Here is a 17,725-nt window from a genome sequence, read left to right as displayed (position 1 = left end):
CGTGGACGGATGCCGGGGCGGGTGGGATGACAAAAACACGTCCGAACCCCGCGGTCTGATCGGTCGTGGCAGTTTAAGGGTCCATGTTGGAGATGCGATAACCTACTCCAGATTTCCTCTCGTGCCTGTGCTCTTGTTCTTAGTTGTCTTCTTTGCCAGTGCCGACGAACTGGGCCAATCCGCATAGGACCTATTGCTTCATTCCACTTAGTTTTGTGTACCTCGTTATGCTCCTAAAACTATCCGTCTTTCTGTATGCATAAGTGATTGTCTGATGCCCTTTTACTAGGTGAGAAGGTAGATGAAGTGAGAGTTCCAGAGCTGATTTCTGTATTGTTGGCAGAAATGTTTTGAGCAAACAAATAAAAGGATGTTACACTTTTTTCGTGAAAAATGATTCCATGCCCTGACAGATGTCAAAGGTATGTAACTATGTGAGTGGAACTAGTTAACTATCATTTTTTTTTTGCGTAGAACCAGTTGTGAGTCATGTTCTCAATATTTATTTTCTCCATGGTGGTGTTGGTTATACAAGCATGTTTCTTGTGCATATTTGTCAATTTATTCGGTCAAACATGTCTACCAGTATCAGATGCAATCAGGTACTTCCTCTTGGTCTTTCCAGCGACCACTCTAAGGCCTTGTTCGGTTGAGGTGGATTTTGAAGGGGATTGGCAGGAATTGAGGGGGATTAAATCCTCTACAAGCCAAAATCCCCTCCAATCCTCTTCAATCCCCTTGGGAGGAGGATTAAACGAACAAGGCCTAATCATAGGATACTAGTACATCTGGTCTGGTCATCGTGGAGAACATGCACCATTATTACAAGATCTCTGGCTAAAGCTTCTTTCAAATTACAGTTTCATATTCAAGAGCAATGACTGACAAGCAGGCTTTCGTCAGCTGTGCAGAGTAGCAAGAGCCAAGAGATCGCAGTGTGGCATGCACGGTGGCCATTCTTCGGCTCTGCAAAACATCGAAAGGTCTGGTGCCACATATAGACCTTGCGTAGTTGCATTTGTGCAGCATGAAACGGAGATCTAGTACAATCTGGCTCAAAACAAGCCATTCGATCCGGGGCTGCAAATTACAGCTGTATCTGAAATATTCCAAGCAAATTACCGGTGCAACTCGTCCTCTGTGACGTGTTACTCTATATCTAAAATATTCCAAGTATAGCTTGAAACCCGGAGGGTGCTTGGATCCAAGAGACTTATTTTAGTCTGATTAAAAATAGTCTCTTTAAGAGGCTAAAGTCCAAGCACCCCTGACTAAAGAGGGGCTAAAACTAGTCTTGAGACTAAAAATTTTTAGTCAGGTGTACCCCTACTAAAATGTGGATTAGTTTCTTCTCTCCTCATTTAACTCCTCTCCTTTAACACATGCGAGTTTTGAATTGGAGGGTATAAAGGATAATAAATGCTCATTAACTTGATTTTAGTTGATTTAGTATTTGGATCCAAGCATGGATGAGGCTAGCAAGTTTTAGTCTCATTACTTTTAGTCATGGGACTAAAACGTATCTAAGCACCCTCTCAGTGTGCCAATTAAAGCGATGGACCTAAATCGGTCGGTCAGCTGCTCTGCTGTTGGTACGTACATCCACGTGCAACCGCCGTTGGGTAACATGGCAAGACAGCGATAGTCTGCTAGCAAGCGTAGGAGCCCATTGTGTATCACGTGGCACATGTCCTGATCGAAATTACTCATCTCTTACGGAGGGAGTAACAAATTGGATCATATATGAATGGACCCTACATAGGAATAATATAGTTTGGTTGATCTCTCATCTCTTGCTATATATAGAAAACTCGTAGAACAGAAAAGCTAGCATAGCAAGTATTTTATGTTGCGCCAAGGCTGACAAGGATTTGTTTTTGTTGATTCGATGCCTTGCTCTGCATACCATGAACAAAATAACTGTGAATCAGCTTGTTCTTGGCCTGGTCACTGACGTTGCGAACGCATCCACTGCATCTTTATATTCGCCAAAACAATCTACTAAATGTGACCTTCTACATAGTTATATTTCACATCAAGGAAGAGACACCGACTGGCTGGTGGCATGACCATGACTTCGCCTTTTTGGCGAGATATGACAACATCGACATTTGCACGTCCTTTTCTTTTTGAGGATGTTGGCTTGAAGTTCTGCTTCGGGGTGATATTGCCATGTTTTCCTTTGATCGGAACAGCCTACGGTAGCATGCGGACGGCAATTCCTTCTTTAGATGTTTTCATGGAGTCCCGTGCCGTTTGTGAGGCCGCATGTTGCTCGACCGGCGGATTATGATAACAATCATAGGGTTGGTGGTAAAACTTTGGAGGTACAATCGTGAAGCTGGTCAAATTCAAATATGTATGAACTCTAGTTTTCCCTTTTCTTATTGTATAAGCAGATCTTTTTGGTAACAATGCTAGGCATTTGCTTGGTGTTTCTAAATATAAATAATATTTTATTGTGTGCATCAATTGATGCAGAGGCCGTGGTTATCCTTTAGAAAAACTTATTCATAGTTGTGTGAAAACCTAACCACTTAATTGGTCGTCCTCATAGTCATCGAATTTCCAGTGGCCATCCACACCCCTGACCATGCACTTGTTTTGAGTGACCCACCAGTTCGCTGGCGCCAAGTGCTCATCCTTCAGCAAGTCGGCCCACTTGTTCAGAAGTGCTACGTCGCGATTGACCACCAGGCGGAACTCCTTGCTAGCACCTTGACACCCGGCAATGCCGTGCAGGTAGACCTCGAGGTTGTGGTGGTCCTTCCAAAACCTGAACAAGTCGACGGAGGACTTGCGTAGGCATTGTGACTTGGTCGTGTTGATACACAACACCTCCGTCGCCGTGCCCTCCTCGTACCCAATCATTGGCAATGAGGGCACAGGGTCAAATTCGTTCCTCACACTTAGGGCGCGGAGATCGGGGAATGAGGCGATTGCGGCCTTGAATCCGCCATTCCCAACGCGTGGGCTTGCGAATAGGATCGCCGTCACAGGGCACGATGACTGCTTGGAGTAGGCAGGAGGTACATTGATGCCGTGAGCCACCATGTCGATGGCGTTGAGGGTTGCAAGCGACGCGCCTAGGCTGTGACCCGTCACGGTGATGCTGACCTCCTCGTCCTTGTGCACCTGCAATAGTCTCTGCACCTCCTCGCGGACCTGCATGTGTGGGTGCTTAATCAACACGCAAGCATTTTATTTCCTATCTATCTTACACAATTGTGGCTTGACCAAGCGATAATACTTGTGAAGGTTTTGTTATTGATGACATAAGTGATGTCTCTATTCCGTCACGAGATATTCACTCACTTTTTGTATGCACGCATGGACATGGTATTTTTGTTTCTACCTTTGACCATCTATTTAATTTCTAACCTACAAGACATAAATTGTAGTATGTCATAAAAAGTGTACAATTTGATTTGCATTTGAATGAAATTTACAATGTTATATTTTCAGTGCATATAACTCATACTTCTGTAAGTTAAATCGATGGTCAAAGTAAACTCAAGAAGTACCTCCAAAATAATTTCCCACTTCTCAATTCAGTTCAATAGTTAGTTAAGCGTAAGTTTAAAGTGAAGTAATACCTGATCTTGGACGCTGGTGTTATTGTGCTTGGATTGTTTGTCCGCGGACGTGTACACGGACAGAAATCCATGGTGCACCCTGGCATCCTTGTAGGCGGCCGCCATGGAGTGGCCGATCACCTTCGTGGCGGGCGCGTGCAGCCAGTCTCCGTCGTTCAAATACTCCAGTTTCGTCACGGTGCCACGCCACGCCACGAGAATGTCGCGCCTCCCCAGCACCGCCGCCCCCTCATCCGTCGCCACTGCCACATACCCCATCCAGTTGGTCTCCCTCCACAGTGGCCCCTCCCGCAGCGGCCGCACGAAGAACGGCTCGGTCGCTGCTAGTGTCGCCGGGGACGCCGATGTGCTCTCCGGCAGCCACAGCCCGGAGGGCGCGTACAGGAACTTGGTGACGGCGTAGTGCCCCGGGCTGGACACGCCGCAGGCGGCGAGCAGATTGGCGCGGCTGTACAGGCAGGAACCAACGCGGGGTGACCGCCTCTCGGCGTTGAACCCGTCGTAGGCGGCGGCCGCGTGCTCGCCGTAGGCGATGACGAAGGCGCGTAGGTCGTCGTCGATGGGGTCCAGCAGCCCGTGCCACGACCTGGCGCCATGGAGCTCGCGCCACCGGCTGGCGATGCTTCCAAGCGTTGACGCCGGCGGCAAGGGCGGCTCTTGCGCGGTGATGGCCGCCGTTACCAAGTTGTTGTCCATCCCCCGAGGCCACTTGTACGTAGTATAGTCGCAAGCAATAGCTCTAGGTATGGTACTGTGGCTGGCAAAGCTTGTTTCTCTCTGCTTCGTTGTTGACCTATTTATATCCAAAAGCCATGGTACCGTACAGCGTGATTCCGAGCAACTTAATGGCCTAGAGCTGGTCTAGCTTAGCTTGAGAGAGTGAAAAACGTGCGCCGTGGCCGGGTTACACGTGCTACTCATACTCTATTGTCATCAGCTGACCAAGACCTCAACATACTCTACTGTAGTTCTCTATTGTCATCTTATGCTCAACATACACATGTCTCCGTCACATGGATGGATAAGGCCGAGAACTATAATGTGCTAACTCCAATCAAACCCTAGTTCAGTAGCTAGCACAACACCAACTATATAGAGACACATCATCCGAGGCAGTTAAATTCAGAGCACTTCATATTGAGGCTATCCAAGGTGATGCGGGTTTGACTATCGTCGCAAAATTATCTGTATAGGAAAAAGGAGTCATCGCAGAACCTAAACTATCGGAGACGGTGAGATGGTAAGCATATACACGACCACCACTGGTATTTTTGAGATGGATAAAAATTGAAAAACCACCTCATCAGGAACTTAAAATTGACAAGTTGGTCATTTCTGTAGTCTATTCATCTCTCTCCCCTCTAGACATACTAACTTCCCTAATTAAACCGGCTATGGCAGGCATCTCCCCGCGGCTAGCCCTCCCTAGGGTTCCGCCCGCGCTGCCGCCGGCTTCCCCGTCGCGGGTAGCCGCGGCCGCGGCCGGCGCCCGCCACCGCTAGCCCTCCCCAACCCCGTCCACCTCCCTCCCCCCCCCTCCACCGTACCCCCGCGTCGCCTCCCCGAGCGAGGCGGCCGGGGGCTCCCTCCCCGCCTTCCCCAGCGCCTTCCCTCCCCTTCTCCCTCTCCCGTCGCCGCCGGCCTGGACCACTGCGCCTTGCTCGGGTGGTGCCGGCGGCAGCGGCCCCGTCCTCCCCCCCACCCCCCGCGCGCGCAGCGCCATGGCTCGGGTGGCTGGCGGCCTTCTTCGGCGGTAGCAGATCCGGCGGCGGCGTGGCTCCTTGGGTGGCGCGGTGTCGGGTGGCGAGGTGGCGGCGGCTCTGCTTCTTGGCGGCGGGGCGTTGCAGTGGCTGGTGGCGATGCCCTCCCGGCCCAGATCTGGGTCCTTTTGGGCCCCATCTGGGTCTGGGCAGGCCTGGCCGGAACTCCTCTGCGGCGTCTCCGGCGGACGGCGGGGCGACTGCGGGGGGTAGCAGCGCAGCAATGAGGGCTTCACGAGCCAGTCTCGGGCTCGGCTGGGCCTTCGACGCAGGGGCGAAACATGTTTTCGCGGGGGAGCTGGAACCGACACAGTGCGAGTCGTGGCCATAGGCCACTTCTCCACCTTCCCTTCCCCCTCGTCGATTTGGTCGCGGTTGCCTGGTTTGCCCCTGTTGTTGGAAATATGCCCTAGAGGCAATGATAAAAGTATTATTATTATATTTCCTTGTTCATGATAATTGTCTTTTATTCATGCTATAACTGTATTATCCGGAAATCGTAATACACGTGTGAATACATAGACCACAATATGTCCCTAGTGAGCCTCTAGTTGACTAGCTCGTTGTGATCAACAGATAGTCATGGTTTCCTGGCTATGGACATTGGATGTCGTTGATAACGGGATCACATCATTAGGAGAATGATGTGATGGACAAGACCCAATCCTAAGACTAGCACAAAAGATCGTGTAGTTCATTTGCTAGAGCTTTGCCAATGTCAAGTATCTCTTCCTTTGACCATGAGATCGTGTAACTCCTGGATACCGTAGGAGTGCTTTGGGTGTATCAAACGTCACAACGTAACTGGGTGACTATAAAGGTGCACTACAGGTATCTCCGAAAGTATCTATTGTTTTATGCGGATCGAGACTGGGATTTGTCACTCCGTGTAAACGGAGAGGTATCTCTGGGCCCACTCGGTAGGACATCATCATATGCGCAATGTGACCAAGGAGTTGATCACGGGATGATGTGTTACGGAACGAGTAAAGTGACTTGCCGGTAACGAGATTGAACAAGGTATCAGTATACCGACGATCGAATCTCGGGCAAGTAAAATACCGCTAGACAAAGGGAATTGTATACGGGATCGATTGAGTCCTTGACATCGTGGTTCATCCGATGAGATCATCGTGGAACATGTGGAAGCCAACATGGGTATCCAGATCCCGCTGTTGGTTATTGACCGGAGAACGTCTCGGTCATGTCTGCATGTCTCCCGGACCCGTAGGGTCTACACACTTAAGGTTCGATGATGCTAGGGTTATAAAGGAAGCTTGTATGTGGTTACCGAATGTTGTTCGGAGTCCCGGATGAGATCCCGGACGTCACGAGGAGTTCCGGAATGGTCCGGAGGTAAAGATTTATATATAGGAAGTCCTGTTTCGGCCATCGGGACAAGTTTCGGGGTCATCGGTATTGTACCGGGACCACCGGAAGGGTCCCGGGGGCCCACCGGGTGGGGCCACCTGCCCCGGGGGGCCACATGGGCTGTAGGGGGTGCGCCTTGGCCTACATGGGCCAAGGGCACCAGCCCCAAGAGGCCCATGCGCCTAGGGAACCCTAGAGGGAAGAGTCCTCAAGGGGGAAGGCACCTCCGAGGTGCCTTGGGGAGGATGGACTCCTCCCCCCCCCCTCTTGGCCGCCACACCAGATGCCATCTGGAGGCTGGCCGCCGCCCCTTGGGGTGGGAAACCCTAAAGGGGGCGCAGCCCTCCCCTTCCCCTATATATATGAGGCCTAGGGGCTGCCCATAACACGCGATTTGATCTCTCGTTGGTGCAGCCCTGCCCCTCTCCCTCCTCCTCTTCTCCCATGGTGCTTGGCGAAGCCCTGCGGGATTGCCACGCTCCTCCACCACCACCACGCCGTTGTGCTGCTGTTGGATGGAGTCTTCCTCAACCTCTCCCTCTCTCCTTGCTGGATCAAGGCGTGGGAGACGTCACTGGGCTGTACGTGTGTTGAACGCGGAGGTGCCGTCCGTTTGGCACTTGGTCATCGGTGATTTGAATCACGACGAGTACGACTCCATCAACCCCGTTCACTTGAACGCTTCCGCTTAGCGATCTACAAGGGTATGTAGATGCACTCTCCTTCTACTCGTAGCTGGTCTCTCCATAGATAGATCTTGGTGACGCGTAGGAAAATTTTGAATTTCTGCTACGTTCCCCAACAGTGGCATCATGAGCTAGGTCTATTGCGTAGATTCTTTGCACGAGTAGAACACAAAGTAATTGTGGGCATTGATGTTGTTCAATATGCTTACCGTTACTAGTCCAATCTTGTTTCGACGGTATTGTGGGATGAAGCGGCCCGGACCGACCTTACACGTACTCTTACGTGAGACAGGTTCCACCGATTGACATGCACTTGGTGCATAAGGTGGCTAGCGGGTGCCAGTCTCTCCCACTTTAGTCGGAACGGATTCGATGAAAAGGGTCCTTATGAAGGGTAAATAGCAATTGGCATATCACGTTGTGGTCTTGCATAGGTAAGAAACGTTCTTGCTAGAAACCCATAGCAGCCACATAAAACATGCAACAACAATTAGAGGACGTCTAACTTGTTTTTGCAGGGTATGCTATGTGATGTGATATGGCCAAAAGGATGTGATGAATGATATATGTGATGTATGAGATTGATCATGTTCTTGTAATAGGATTCACGACTTGCATGTCGATGAGTATGACAACCGGCAGGAGCCATAGGAGTTGTCTTTATTTATTGTATGACCTGCGTGTCATTGAAGAACGCCATGTAAACTACTTTACTTTGTTGCTAAACGCGTTAGTCATAGAAGTAGAAGTAGTCGTTGGCGTGACAACTTCATGAAGACACGATGATGGAGATCATGATGATGGAGATCATGGTGTCATGCCGGTGACGATGATGATCATGGAGCCCCGAAGATGAAGATCAAAAGGAGCAAAATGATATTGGCCATATCATGTCACTATTTGATTGCATGTGATGTTTATCATGTTTATGCATCTTGTTTACTTAGGACGACGGTAGTAAATAAGATGATCCCTTACAAAATTTCAAGAAGTGTTCTCCCCTAACTGTGCACCGTTGCTACAGTTCGTCGCTTCTAAGCACCACGTGATGATCGGGTGTGATGGATTCTTACGTTCACATACAACGGGTGTAAGACAGTTTTACACAGCGAAAACACTTAGGGTTAACTTGACGAGCCTAGCATGTGCAGACATGGCCTCGGAACACGGAGACTGAAAGGTCGAGCATGAGTCGTATGGTAGATACGATCAACATGAAGATGTTCACCGATGATGACTAGTCCGTCTCACGTGATGATCGGACACGGCCTAGTTGACTCGGATCATGTGATCACTTAGATGACCAGAGGGATGTCTATCTAAGTGGGAGTTCATAAGATGAACTTAATTATCCTGAACATAGTCAAAAGACCTTTTGCAAATTATGTCGTAAGCTCGCGCTTTAGTTCCACTGTTTAGATATGTTCCTAGAGAAAATATAGTTGAAAGTTGATAGTAGCGATTATGCGATCAGTAGAAAGCTTATGTCCTTAATGCACCGCTCGGTGTGCTGAACCCCAACGTCGTTTGTCGATGTTGCGAACATCGGACATACACGTTTTGATAACTACGTGATAGTTCAATTAAATGGTTTAAGTAGAGGCACCAAAGACGTTTTCGAAACGTCGCGGAACATATGAGATGTTTCGAGGGCTGAAATTGGGATTTCAGGCTCGTGCCCACGTCAAGAGGTATAAGACCTCCGACGATTTTCTTAGCCTGCAAACTAAGGGAGAAAAGCTCAATCGTTGAGCTTGTGCTCAGATTGTCTGAGCACAACAATCACTTGAATCGAGTGGGAGTTGATCCTCCAGATGAGATAGTGATGTTTCCCCAAAGCTGCTAGAGCTTCGTGATTAACTATAACATATCAGGGATAGATATGATGATCCTTGAAATATTCATGATGTTTGACACCGCGAAAGTAGAAATCAAGAAGGAGCATCAATTATTGATGGTTGGTGAAACCACTAGTTTCAAGAAGGGCAAGGGAACAAAGGGATACTTCATGAAACGGCAATTCAGCTGCTGCTCTAGTGAAGAAACCCAAGGTTGAACCCAAACCCGAGACTAAGTGCTTCTGTAATAAGGGGAACAACCACTGGAGCAGCATTACCCTAGATACTTGGTAGATGAGAAGGCTGGCAAGGTCGATAGAAGTATATTGGATATACATTATGTTAATGTGTACTTTACTAGTACTCCTAGTAGCACCAGGGTATTGGATACCGGTTCGGTTGCTAAGTGTTAGTAACTCGAAATAAAAGCTACGGAATAAACGGAGACTAGCTAAAGGTGAGCTGACGATATATGTTGGAAGTGTTTCCAAGTTTGATATGATCAAACATCGCACGCTCCCTCTACCATCAAGATTAGTATTAAACCTGAATGGTTTATTGAATCTCGATCGTAGTGATACACATTTTCATGCCAAAAGATATAAGATAGTAATGATAGTACCACTTACTTGTGGCACTGCCATGTAAGTCATAATGGTATAAAACGCATGAAGAAGCTCCATGTTGATGGATCTTTGGACTCACTCGTTTTTGAAAAGTTTGAGACATGCGAACCATGTCTATTGGTATATATGCATGAAGAAACTCCATGCAAATGGACCGTTTGAACTCACTTGATTTTGAATCACTTGAGATATGCAAATCATACCACATGGGCAAGATGACTGAAAAGCCTCGGTTTCAGTAAGATGGAACAAGATAGCAACTTGTTGGAAGTAACACATTTTGATGTGTGTAGTCCAATGAGTGCTGAGGCATGCAGTGAATATCATTATGTTCTTACTTCACAGATGATTCGAGTAGATGTTGAATATATTTACTTGATGAAACACAAGTCTGAATTATTGAATGGTTCAAGTAATTTCAGAGTGAAGTAGAAGATCATTGTGACAAGAGGATAAAATGTCTATGATACGATCATAGAGATGAATATCTGAGTTACGAGTTTTGGCACACAATTAAGACATTGTGGAAATTGTTTCATAATTAATACCGCCTGGAACACCATAGTGTGATGGTGTGTCCGAACATCATAGTTGCACCCTATTGGATATGGTGCGTACCATGATGTCTCTTATCGAATTACCACTATTGTTCATGGGTTAGGCATTAGAGACAACCACATTCACTTTAAATAGGGCACCACGTAATTCCGTTGAGATGACACCGTATGAATTATGGTTTAGAGAAACCTAAGTTGTCGTTTCTTAAAAGTTTGGGGCTACGACGCTTATGTGAAAAAGTTTCAGGCTGATAAGCTAGAACCCAAAGCGGATAAATGCATCTTCATAGGACACCCAAAACAGTTGGGTATACCTCCTGTCTCAGATCCAAAAGCAATAAAGGATTGTTTCTTGAATCGGGCCCTTTCTCGAGGAAAGGTTTCTCTCGAAAGAGTTGAGTGGGAGGATGGTGGAGACTTGATGAGGTTATTGAACCATCACTTCAACCAGTGTGTAGCAGGGCACAGGAAGTTGTTCCTGTGGCACCTACACCAATTGAAGTGGAAGCTTATGATATTGATCATGAAACTTCGGATCAAGTCACTACCAAACCTCGTGGGATGACAAGGATGCGTACTACTTCAGAGTGGTACGTAATCCTGTCTTGGAAGTCATGTTGCTGGACAACAATGAACCTACGAGCTATGGAGAAGCGATTGTGGGCCCAAATTCCGACAAATGGTTAGAAGCCATGAAATCCGAGATAGGATCCATGTATCAGAACAAAGCATGGACTTTGGTGGACTTGCCCGATGATCGGCAAGCCATTGAGATAAATGGATCTTTAAGAAGAAGATGGACGTGGACGGTAATGTCACCGTCTGTGAAGCTCGACTTGTGGCGAAGAGTTTTTCACAAGTTCAAGGAGTTGACTGCGATGAGATTTTCTCATCCGTAGCGATGCTTAAAGTCCGTCGGAATCATGTTAGCATAAGCTGCATTTATGAAATCTGGCAGATGGATGTCAAGACGAGTTTCCTTACCAGTTTTCATAAGGAAAGGTTGTATGTGATACAATCAGAAAAGTTTTGTCGATCCTAAGGATGCTAATAAGTATGCAAAGCTCCAGCAATCCTTCTAAGGACTGGAGTGAGCATCTCGGAGTTGGAATGTATGCTTTGATGATGATCAAAGATTTTGGTGTATACAAAGTTTATGAGAAACTTATATTTCCAAAGAAGTGAGTGGGAGCACTATAGAATTTCTGATGAGTATATGTTGTTGACATATGTTGATCAGAAATGATGTAGAATTTCTAGAAAGCATATAGGGTTATTTGAAAGGTGTTTTTCAATAGAAAACCTGGATTAAGCTACTTGAGCATTGAGCATCAAGATCTATAAGGATAGATCAAAACGCTTAATGGTACTTTCAAATGAGCACATACCTTGACATGATCTTGAAGGTGTTCAAGATGGACCAGTCAAAGAAGGAGTTCTTGCCTGAGTTGTAAGGTACGAAGTTAAGACTTAAAGCTCGACCACGGCAGAATAGAGAGAAAGGACGAAGGTCGTCCCCTATGCTTAAGACGTAGGCTCTTCAATATGCTATGCTGTGTACCGCACCTGAAGTGTGCCTTGCCATGAGTCAGTCAAGGGGCACAAGAGTGATCCATGAATGGATCACAGGACAGCGGTCAAAGTTATCCTTAGTAACTAGTGGACTAAGGAATTTTCTCGATTATGGAGGTGGTAGAAGAGTTCGTCGTAAAGGGTTACGTCGATGCAAGCTTAACACCTATCCGGATAGCTCTGAGTAGAGATACCGGATACGTATAATGGAGCAACAATTTAGAATAGCTCCAAGTAGAACAGTTATTTGGAATAGCTCCAAATAGAGCGTGGTAGCTGCATCTCTCACAAGGTTCAGACCCGTTGACTAAAACCTCTCTCACAAGCAACATGATCAAACATAAAACTCATTGAGTGTTAATCACATAGTGATGTGAACTAGACTACTGACTCTAGTAAACTCTTGGGTATTAGTCACATGGCGATGTGACCTGTGAGTGTTAATCACATGGCGATGTGAACTAGATTATTGACTCTAGTGCAAGTGGGAGACTGTTGGAAATATGCCCTAGAGGCAATAATAAAAGTATTATTATTATATTTCCTTGTTCATGATAATTGTCTTCTATTCATGCTATAACTGTATTATCCGGAAATCGTAATACACGTGTGAATACATAGACCACAATATGTCCCTAGTGAGCCTCTAGTTGACTAGCTCGTTGTGATCAACAGATAGTCATGGTTTCCTGGATATGGACATTGGATGTCGTTGATAACGGGATCACATCATTAGGAGAATGATGTGATGGACAAGACCCAATCCTAAGACTAGCACAAAAGATCGTGTAGTTCATTTGCTAGAGCTTTGCCAATGTCAAGTATCTCTTCCTTTGACCATGAGATCGTGTAACTCCTGGATACCGTAGGAGTGCTTTGGGTGTATCAAACGTCACAACGTAACTGGGTGACTATAAAGGTGCACTACAGGTATCTCCGAAAGTATCTATTGTTTTATGCGGATCGAGACTGGGATTTGTCACTCCGTGTAAACGGAGAGGTATCTCTGGGCCCACTCGGTAGGACATCATCATATGCGCAATGTGACCAAGGAGTTGATCACGGGATGATGTGTTACGGAACGAGTAAAGTGACTTGCCGGTAACGAGATTGAACAAGGTATCGGTATACCGACGATCGAATCTCGGGCAAGTAAAATACCGCTAGACAAAAGGGAATTGAATACGGGATCGATTGAGTCCTTGACATCGTGGTTCATCCGATGAGATCATCGTGGAACATGTGGGAGCCAACATGGGTATCCAGATCCCGCTATTGGTTATTGACCGGAGAACGTCTCGGTCATGTCTGCATGTCTCCCGAACCCGTAGGGTCTACACACTTAAGGTTCGATGATGCTAGGGTTATAAAGGAAGCTTGTATGTGGTTACCGAATGTTGTTCGGAGTCCCGGATGAGATCCCGGACGTCACGAGGAGTTCCGGAATGGTCCGGAGGTAAAGATTTATATATAGGAAGTCCTGTTTCGGCCATCGGGACAAGTTTCGGGGTCATCGGTATTGTACCGGGACCACCGGAAGGGTCCCGGGGGCCCACCGGGTGGGGCCACCTCCCCCGGGGGGCCACATGGGCTGTAGGGGGTGCGCCTTGGCCTACATGGGCCAAGGGCACCAGCCCCAAGAGGCCCATGCGCCTAGGGAACCCTAGAGGGAAGAGTCCTCAAGGGGGAAGGCACCTCCGAGGTGCCTTGGGGAGGATGGACTCCTCCCCCCCCCTCTTGGCCGCCGCACCAGATGCCATCTGGAGGCTGGCCGCCGCCCCTTGGGGTGGGAAACCCTAAAGGGGGCGCAGCCCTCCCCTTCCCCTATATATATGAGGCCTAGGGGCTGCCCATAACACGCGATTTGATCTCTCGTTGGTGCAGCCCTGCCCCTCTCCCTCCTCCTCTTCTCCCATGGTGCTTGGTGAAGCCCTGCGGGATTGCCACGCTCCTCCACCACCACCACGCCGTTGTGCTGCTGTTGGATGGAGTCTTCCTCAACCTCTCCCTCTCTCCTTGCTGGATCAAGGCGTGGGAGACGTCACCGGGCTGTACGTGTGTTGAACGCGGAGGTGCCGTCCGTTCGGCACTTGGTCATCGGTGATTTGAATCACGACGAGTACGACTCCATCAACCCCGTTCACTTGAACGCTTCCGCTTAGCGATCTACAAGGGTATGTAGATGCACTCTCCTTCTACTCGTAGCTGGTCTCTCCATAGATAGATCTTGGTGACGCGTAGGAAAATTTTGAATTTCTGCTACGTTCCCCAACACCTGTTGCTACGTCCGGTCGGTTCCCGCAACGGGCGGTGGAGGTTGTTCCCTCCTGCGTGGCTACTGTTGCTGCCACCCCTCGTTCCCGGTTGCCTTCTCTGTTCCTGCCGGTCTCGCTTTGTTTGCCACGGTGAGACGGCGATCGGGACTGCACGACTGTGGTGGCGCATGTTGATGGGCGGCGTGTTTGGTGGCGCATGATGGATCGTCTCGAGTCGTGGGTGGTTGGTGGTCCAGAGAAATCCGTGTCCGCTTGTCCAGCACCGACGCGGTGACGTCTATGGGCGCCGCCGTGCCTTCCTGAAGGGTGTCGGGTTTGCCCCTTCCCCCTCAATCCTCTACATACCGGAGAAACCCTAGAACTTGTCCGGGCAGCAGCGTCGTCGGCGTCGCGGTCATTCTTGAAGGTGTTGCTTGGTATGCGGCGGTCCGGAGTGCTCGGAGTGTGGTGGAATTCTCCGGTGGGCGCAGCGATTGTGGGTCTTCATCGTTTTCGTTGAGCCGTCGTTGTTCGCATTTGTTTCTTTTTTGTTTTCTCTTTCATTTATTTGGGCGTGACTGTGCTGCTTCCGCCCCGGCACCTATCGTTGGCTGTATCGAAGTTGGTTGCTTTGTAATACAAAGTGGGGGAAACCCTTTTTTGTACTAATTAAACCGGCTATGAATATTTCCTGGAGCACCACCTGAGATCTCATGTGGGTCTATCTTTGGTGGTTCGTCCAGACCGCCAGAGATGTGCCAATGTGTGATTGCATGTTCTATAATAGTGTGGTCTTCTGCAAAGTTCCGCTCATCCCCTTACATATATACCTTGTTCTTAGCTAGGTTCAAGGCCCTGGTTCACCTGAAGGTTTATAGTTCTCTAGGCGGGGTTGCATAGGACCTAACATCAAATATGCTCTTCTCACGGTATCTCTCTGATCTGGTGGATATTGCCAAATTTGAGGGCACAATCCAGGGTCTCGCTGCAAGAACTCGATACCTCGGAAAGTAACAACTTCATTTGTTCGAACTCCTCCATCTTGGTTATGTTGTTGTTCAGGCTGTTGTTGTTCCAATTCAAGCAATCAAGGGCAATTCATGCTCTTCCTCAACTTGAGTTATGTCATCTCTTTTTCTTTTAAAAACTAAATCAATTCTTCTATGAGTCTGATTTTCCTTCCCATGACTACCTATGTTGAAATTTGCATAGGATCAGATCATCAAGCTATTATTTATCACTAGCAGGACTGATCACTAGTTGTATGGAACTAAATAAATTCAGGCTATTTGCTTATCAAATTGAGTGTTTGGGGAAAAATTACCTGTGAATTGTGCGTGCGGCAGGGCAGGGGGCTAAGTCATGGGGGCGCCAGCCTTCTAGTCTTGTAGACTTGGAGTTGGAGGAGAACAACCGCGGGAATGGATGGCCGGAAGCATGCACGACACACTGGATCCCGGAGGCGGCGGATGATGGGCGGCAGGATCAGTCTGGGCGGGAGGTAACAGGGCAGGGCGAGGCGAGGTCCCGCGGGGGAGGGGCGGGGGGCATCGCCGCGGCAGTTGCTCCGCGAGACGGCGGGCGGCGTGCTCCGGTGGACCGTGCTCCCTGTCGACGGCGGTCGGCATCGGTGCCTCGGCGGTGCGGCTAGATGAGTCTGATAGTGAGATTGGGGAATTGGGGAAAGCCGCTTGCGCGTGCAGCGTGCGTGAGTAGCCCTCCTGAGACGAGGAGAAGATGGAGGTTGGCCTGTGCGGCTGTACGTGTGTGCGCTCAGTGGCTGGCCTAAGATGTGACTAGTAAAAAAAATGTTGTCAAATTCCTGGGCGGGCCATTGCCCGGGTCTGCCCCTACAGAGCCCCTGTATATATATTGGGCAGGACGCGGACCATATACACACACATACTAAGAAGACTAGGTCCGTAAAGGTTCGATTTTTCTGTTTTTTTCAGAAATTTTTTTACCCTTATCGGTTGAGCGACACGTGTGCATGATGGTTTCCTATGAAGTGTTGATCGCTCTTCTGTTTTGTGACTTTTTTAGAGGTGCATTAGTATGGGCTGATTGTAAGGTTTTTTTTGTCTCATGTGGAAAAATAACTTGATTTGATGGGCTGATTTTGTCTCATGTGTCTCATGTGAAAAGATAGGTTGAGTGCACAGGCAGCATGGGCTGATTTTGTCTCATGTGAGAAAAATATTGACTGTATGGGCGGCTTTTATTTTGTGTGCTGCATGACCATGCATGCATGCATCTGTCCACGTTTTGCTTTTATTTTGTGTGCTGCATGGCCATGCATGCATGCATCTGTCCACGTTGCATGTTGGGGTTCCACCTTTGCACACGTGTGTGTGTGTTCTGTGTTCTTCTCTGCTTGGCTATAAATAGATGTTTGCTATGTTCTTCTCTCATGTGTACCTCTTGTGGGTTTGCTCTCTATTATGGTTTGTGTTGTTGCATATAGTTCTCGGCGCGTTTCTTGGACGTCCTTGGGCTTCTCTTCTTCCGTTGGTGCTCCTGATGGGAGGTTGGCTACTGAGGATAGTACTAATCCTGGTGAGTATTGTTTTTTCGGGCTATCATTTGCTGATTTTTTTAGTCTTTTTTATTGTGTTGATGATGTTGTGTGATTTTAGGTTTGAGGGCTGATGAGGCGCGGTGGGGACGCCAGGAACAAGATATTCCACTAGTAGAAAAAGGACCTAATATGAGACACATTAGTGCCGGTTTGATTTTGAGCCGGCACTAATGCGTCCATTAGTGCCGGTTCAAATGACTAGGAGGGAGGAGACCTTTAATACCGGTTCATTGTGAATCTTTATTACCGGTTCGTGCCACGAACCGGTACTAAAGATGCTGGCCGGGCACCAACATTTTTAGTATCGGTTCGTGGCACGAACCGGTACTAAAGAGGTTGTGGCAGGGGCTATTTTTAGTCCCACCTCGCTCCCTTAGCAAGAATTTGACCACCTTAAATATGTTACTTCTCAAACTATCACAAGCATTTGGTCTTTATTTAACTCTATGTGTAGAATCTGGGGGTGCAATAGGAGTCTTCGCTGGTTCTTAAATCGGTGGTAGATTCCTATTGACAATTTAGATTCTATACAAAAAGATCATTGATGATCAATGTATTTTTTATGTACTTCTCTGTAGCAGTAGCGCGTTTTGGCTGAAAGGCGGTACTGATCAATGTATTTTTTCTGTGTTACTTCTCAAACTATATAAAAAGGAAGAAGAGGAAGAAGAAGAAGAAGAAGAAGAAGAAGAGGAAGAAGAAGAAGAGGAAGAAGTGGAAGAAGGAGAAGAAGAAGAAGAAGAAGAAGAAGAAGAGGAAGAAGACAAGAAGAAGAAGAAGAAGAAGAAGAAGAAGAAGAAGAAGAAGAATAAGAGGAAGAAGGTCTTTGTCGGTTCTTAAATCGGTGGTAGATTCCTATTGATAATTTAGATTCTATACAAAAAGA

At 47.7% G+C, this 17,725-nt stretch overlaps 1 protein-coding gene across 1 annotated transcript; it reads right to left on the bottom strand.

Moving 5' to 3' along the window:
- Window positions 1-2,529: 2,529 nt before the first annotated feature.
- On the bottom strand, window positions 2,530-4,292 carry LOC119312249 (phospholipase A1-II 7-like). The gene is made up of 2 exons (XM_037587979.1): window positions 3,597-4,292; window positions 2,530-3,165 (listed from the first exon to the last, which is right to left on the bottom strand). The coding sequence occupies exons 1-2, from the start codon at window positions 4,290-4,292 to the stop codon at window positions 2,530-2,532; spliced, it is 1,332 nt and encodes a 443-aa protein (XP_037443876.1).
- Window positions 4,293-17,725: the final 13,433 nt, after the last annotated feature.

Source organism: Triticum dicoccoides, chromosome 1B (genome assembly GCF_002162155.2).
Source record: "Triticum dicoccoides isolate Atlit2015 ecotype Zavitan chromosome 1B, WEW_v2.0, whole genome shotgun sequence".
In the NCBI taxonomy this organism is placed as follows: Eukaryota; Viridiplantae; Streptophyta; class Magnoliopsida; order Poales; family Poaceae; genus Triticum; species Triticum dicoccoides.
The sequence above is the reverse complement of the archived record's forward strand: the minus strand, read 5'-3'. Positions and strand labels throughout refer to the sequence as shown.

Excerpts from the sequence above, each read along its gene's own strand:
- LOC119312249 (XM_037587979.1), bottom strand. The coding sequence starts at position 4,292 with ATGGACAACAACTTGGTAACGGCGGCCATCACCGCGCAAGAGCCGCCC. Across the intron at positions 3,166-3,596 it reads ACACCAGCGTCCAAGATCAG|GTCCGCGAGGAGGTGCAGAG; the intron begins GTATTACTTCAC and ends CCACACATGCAG.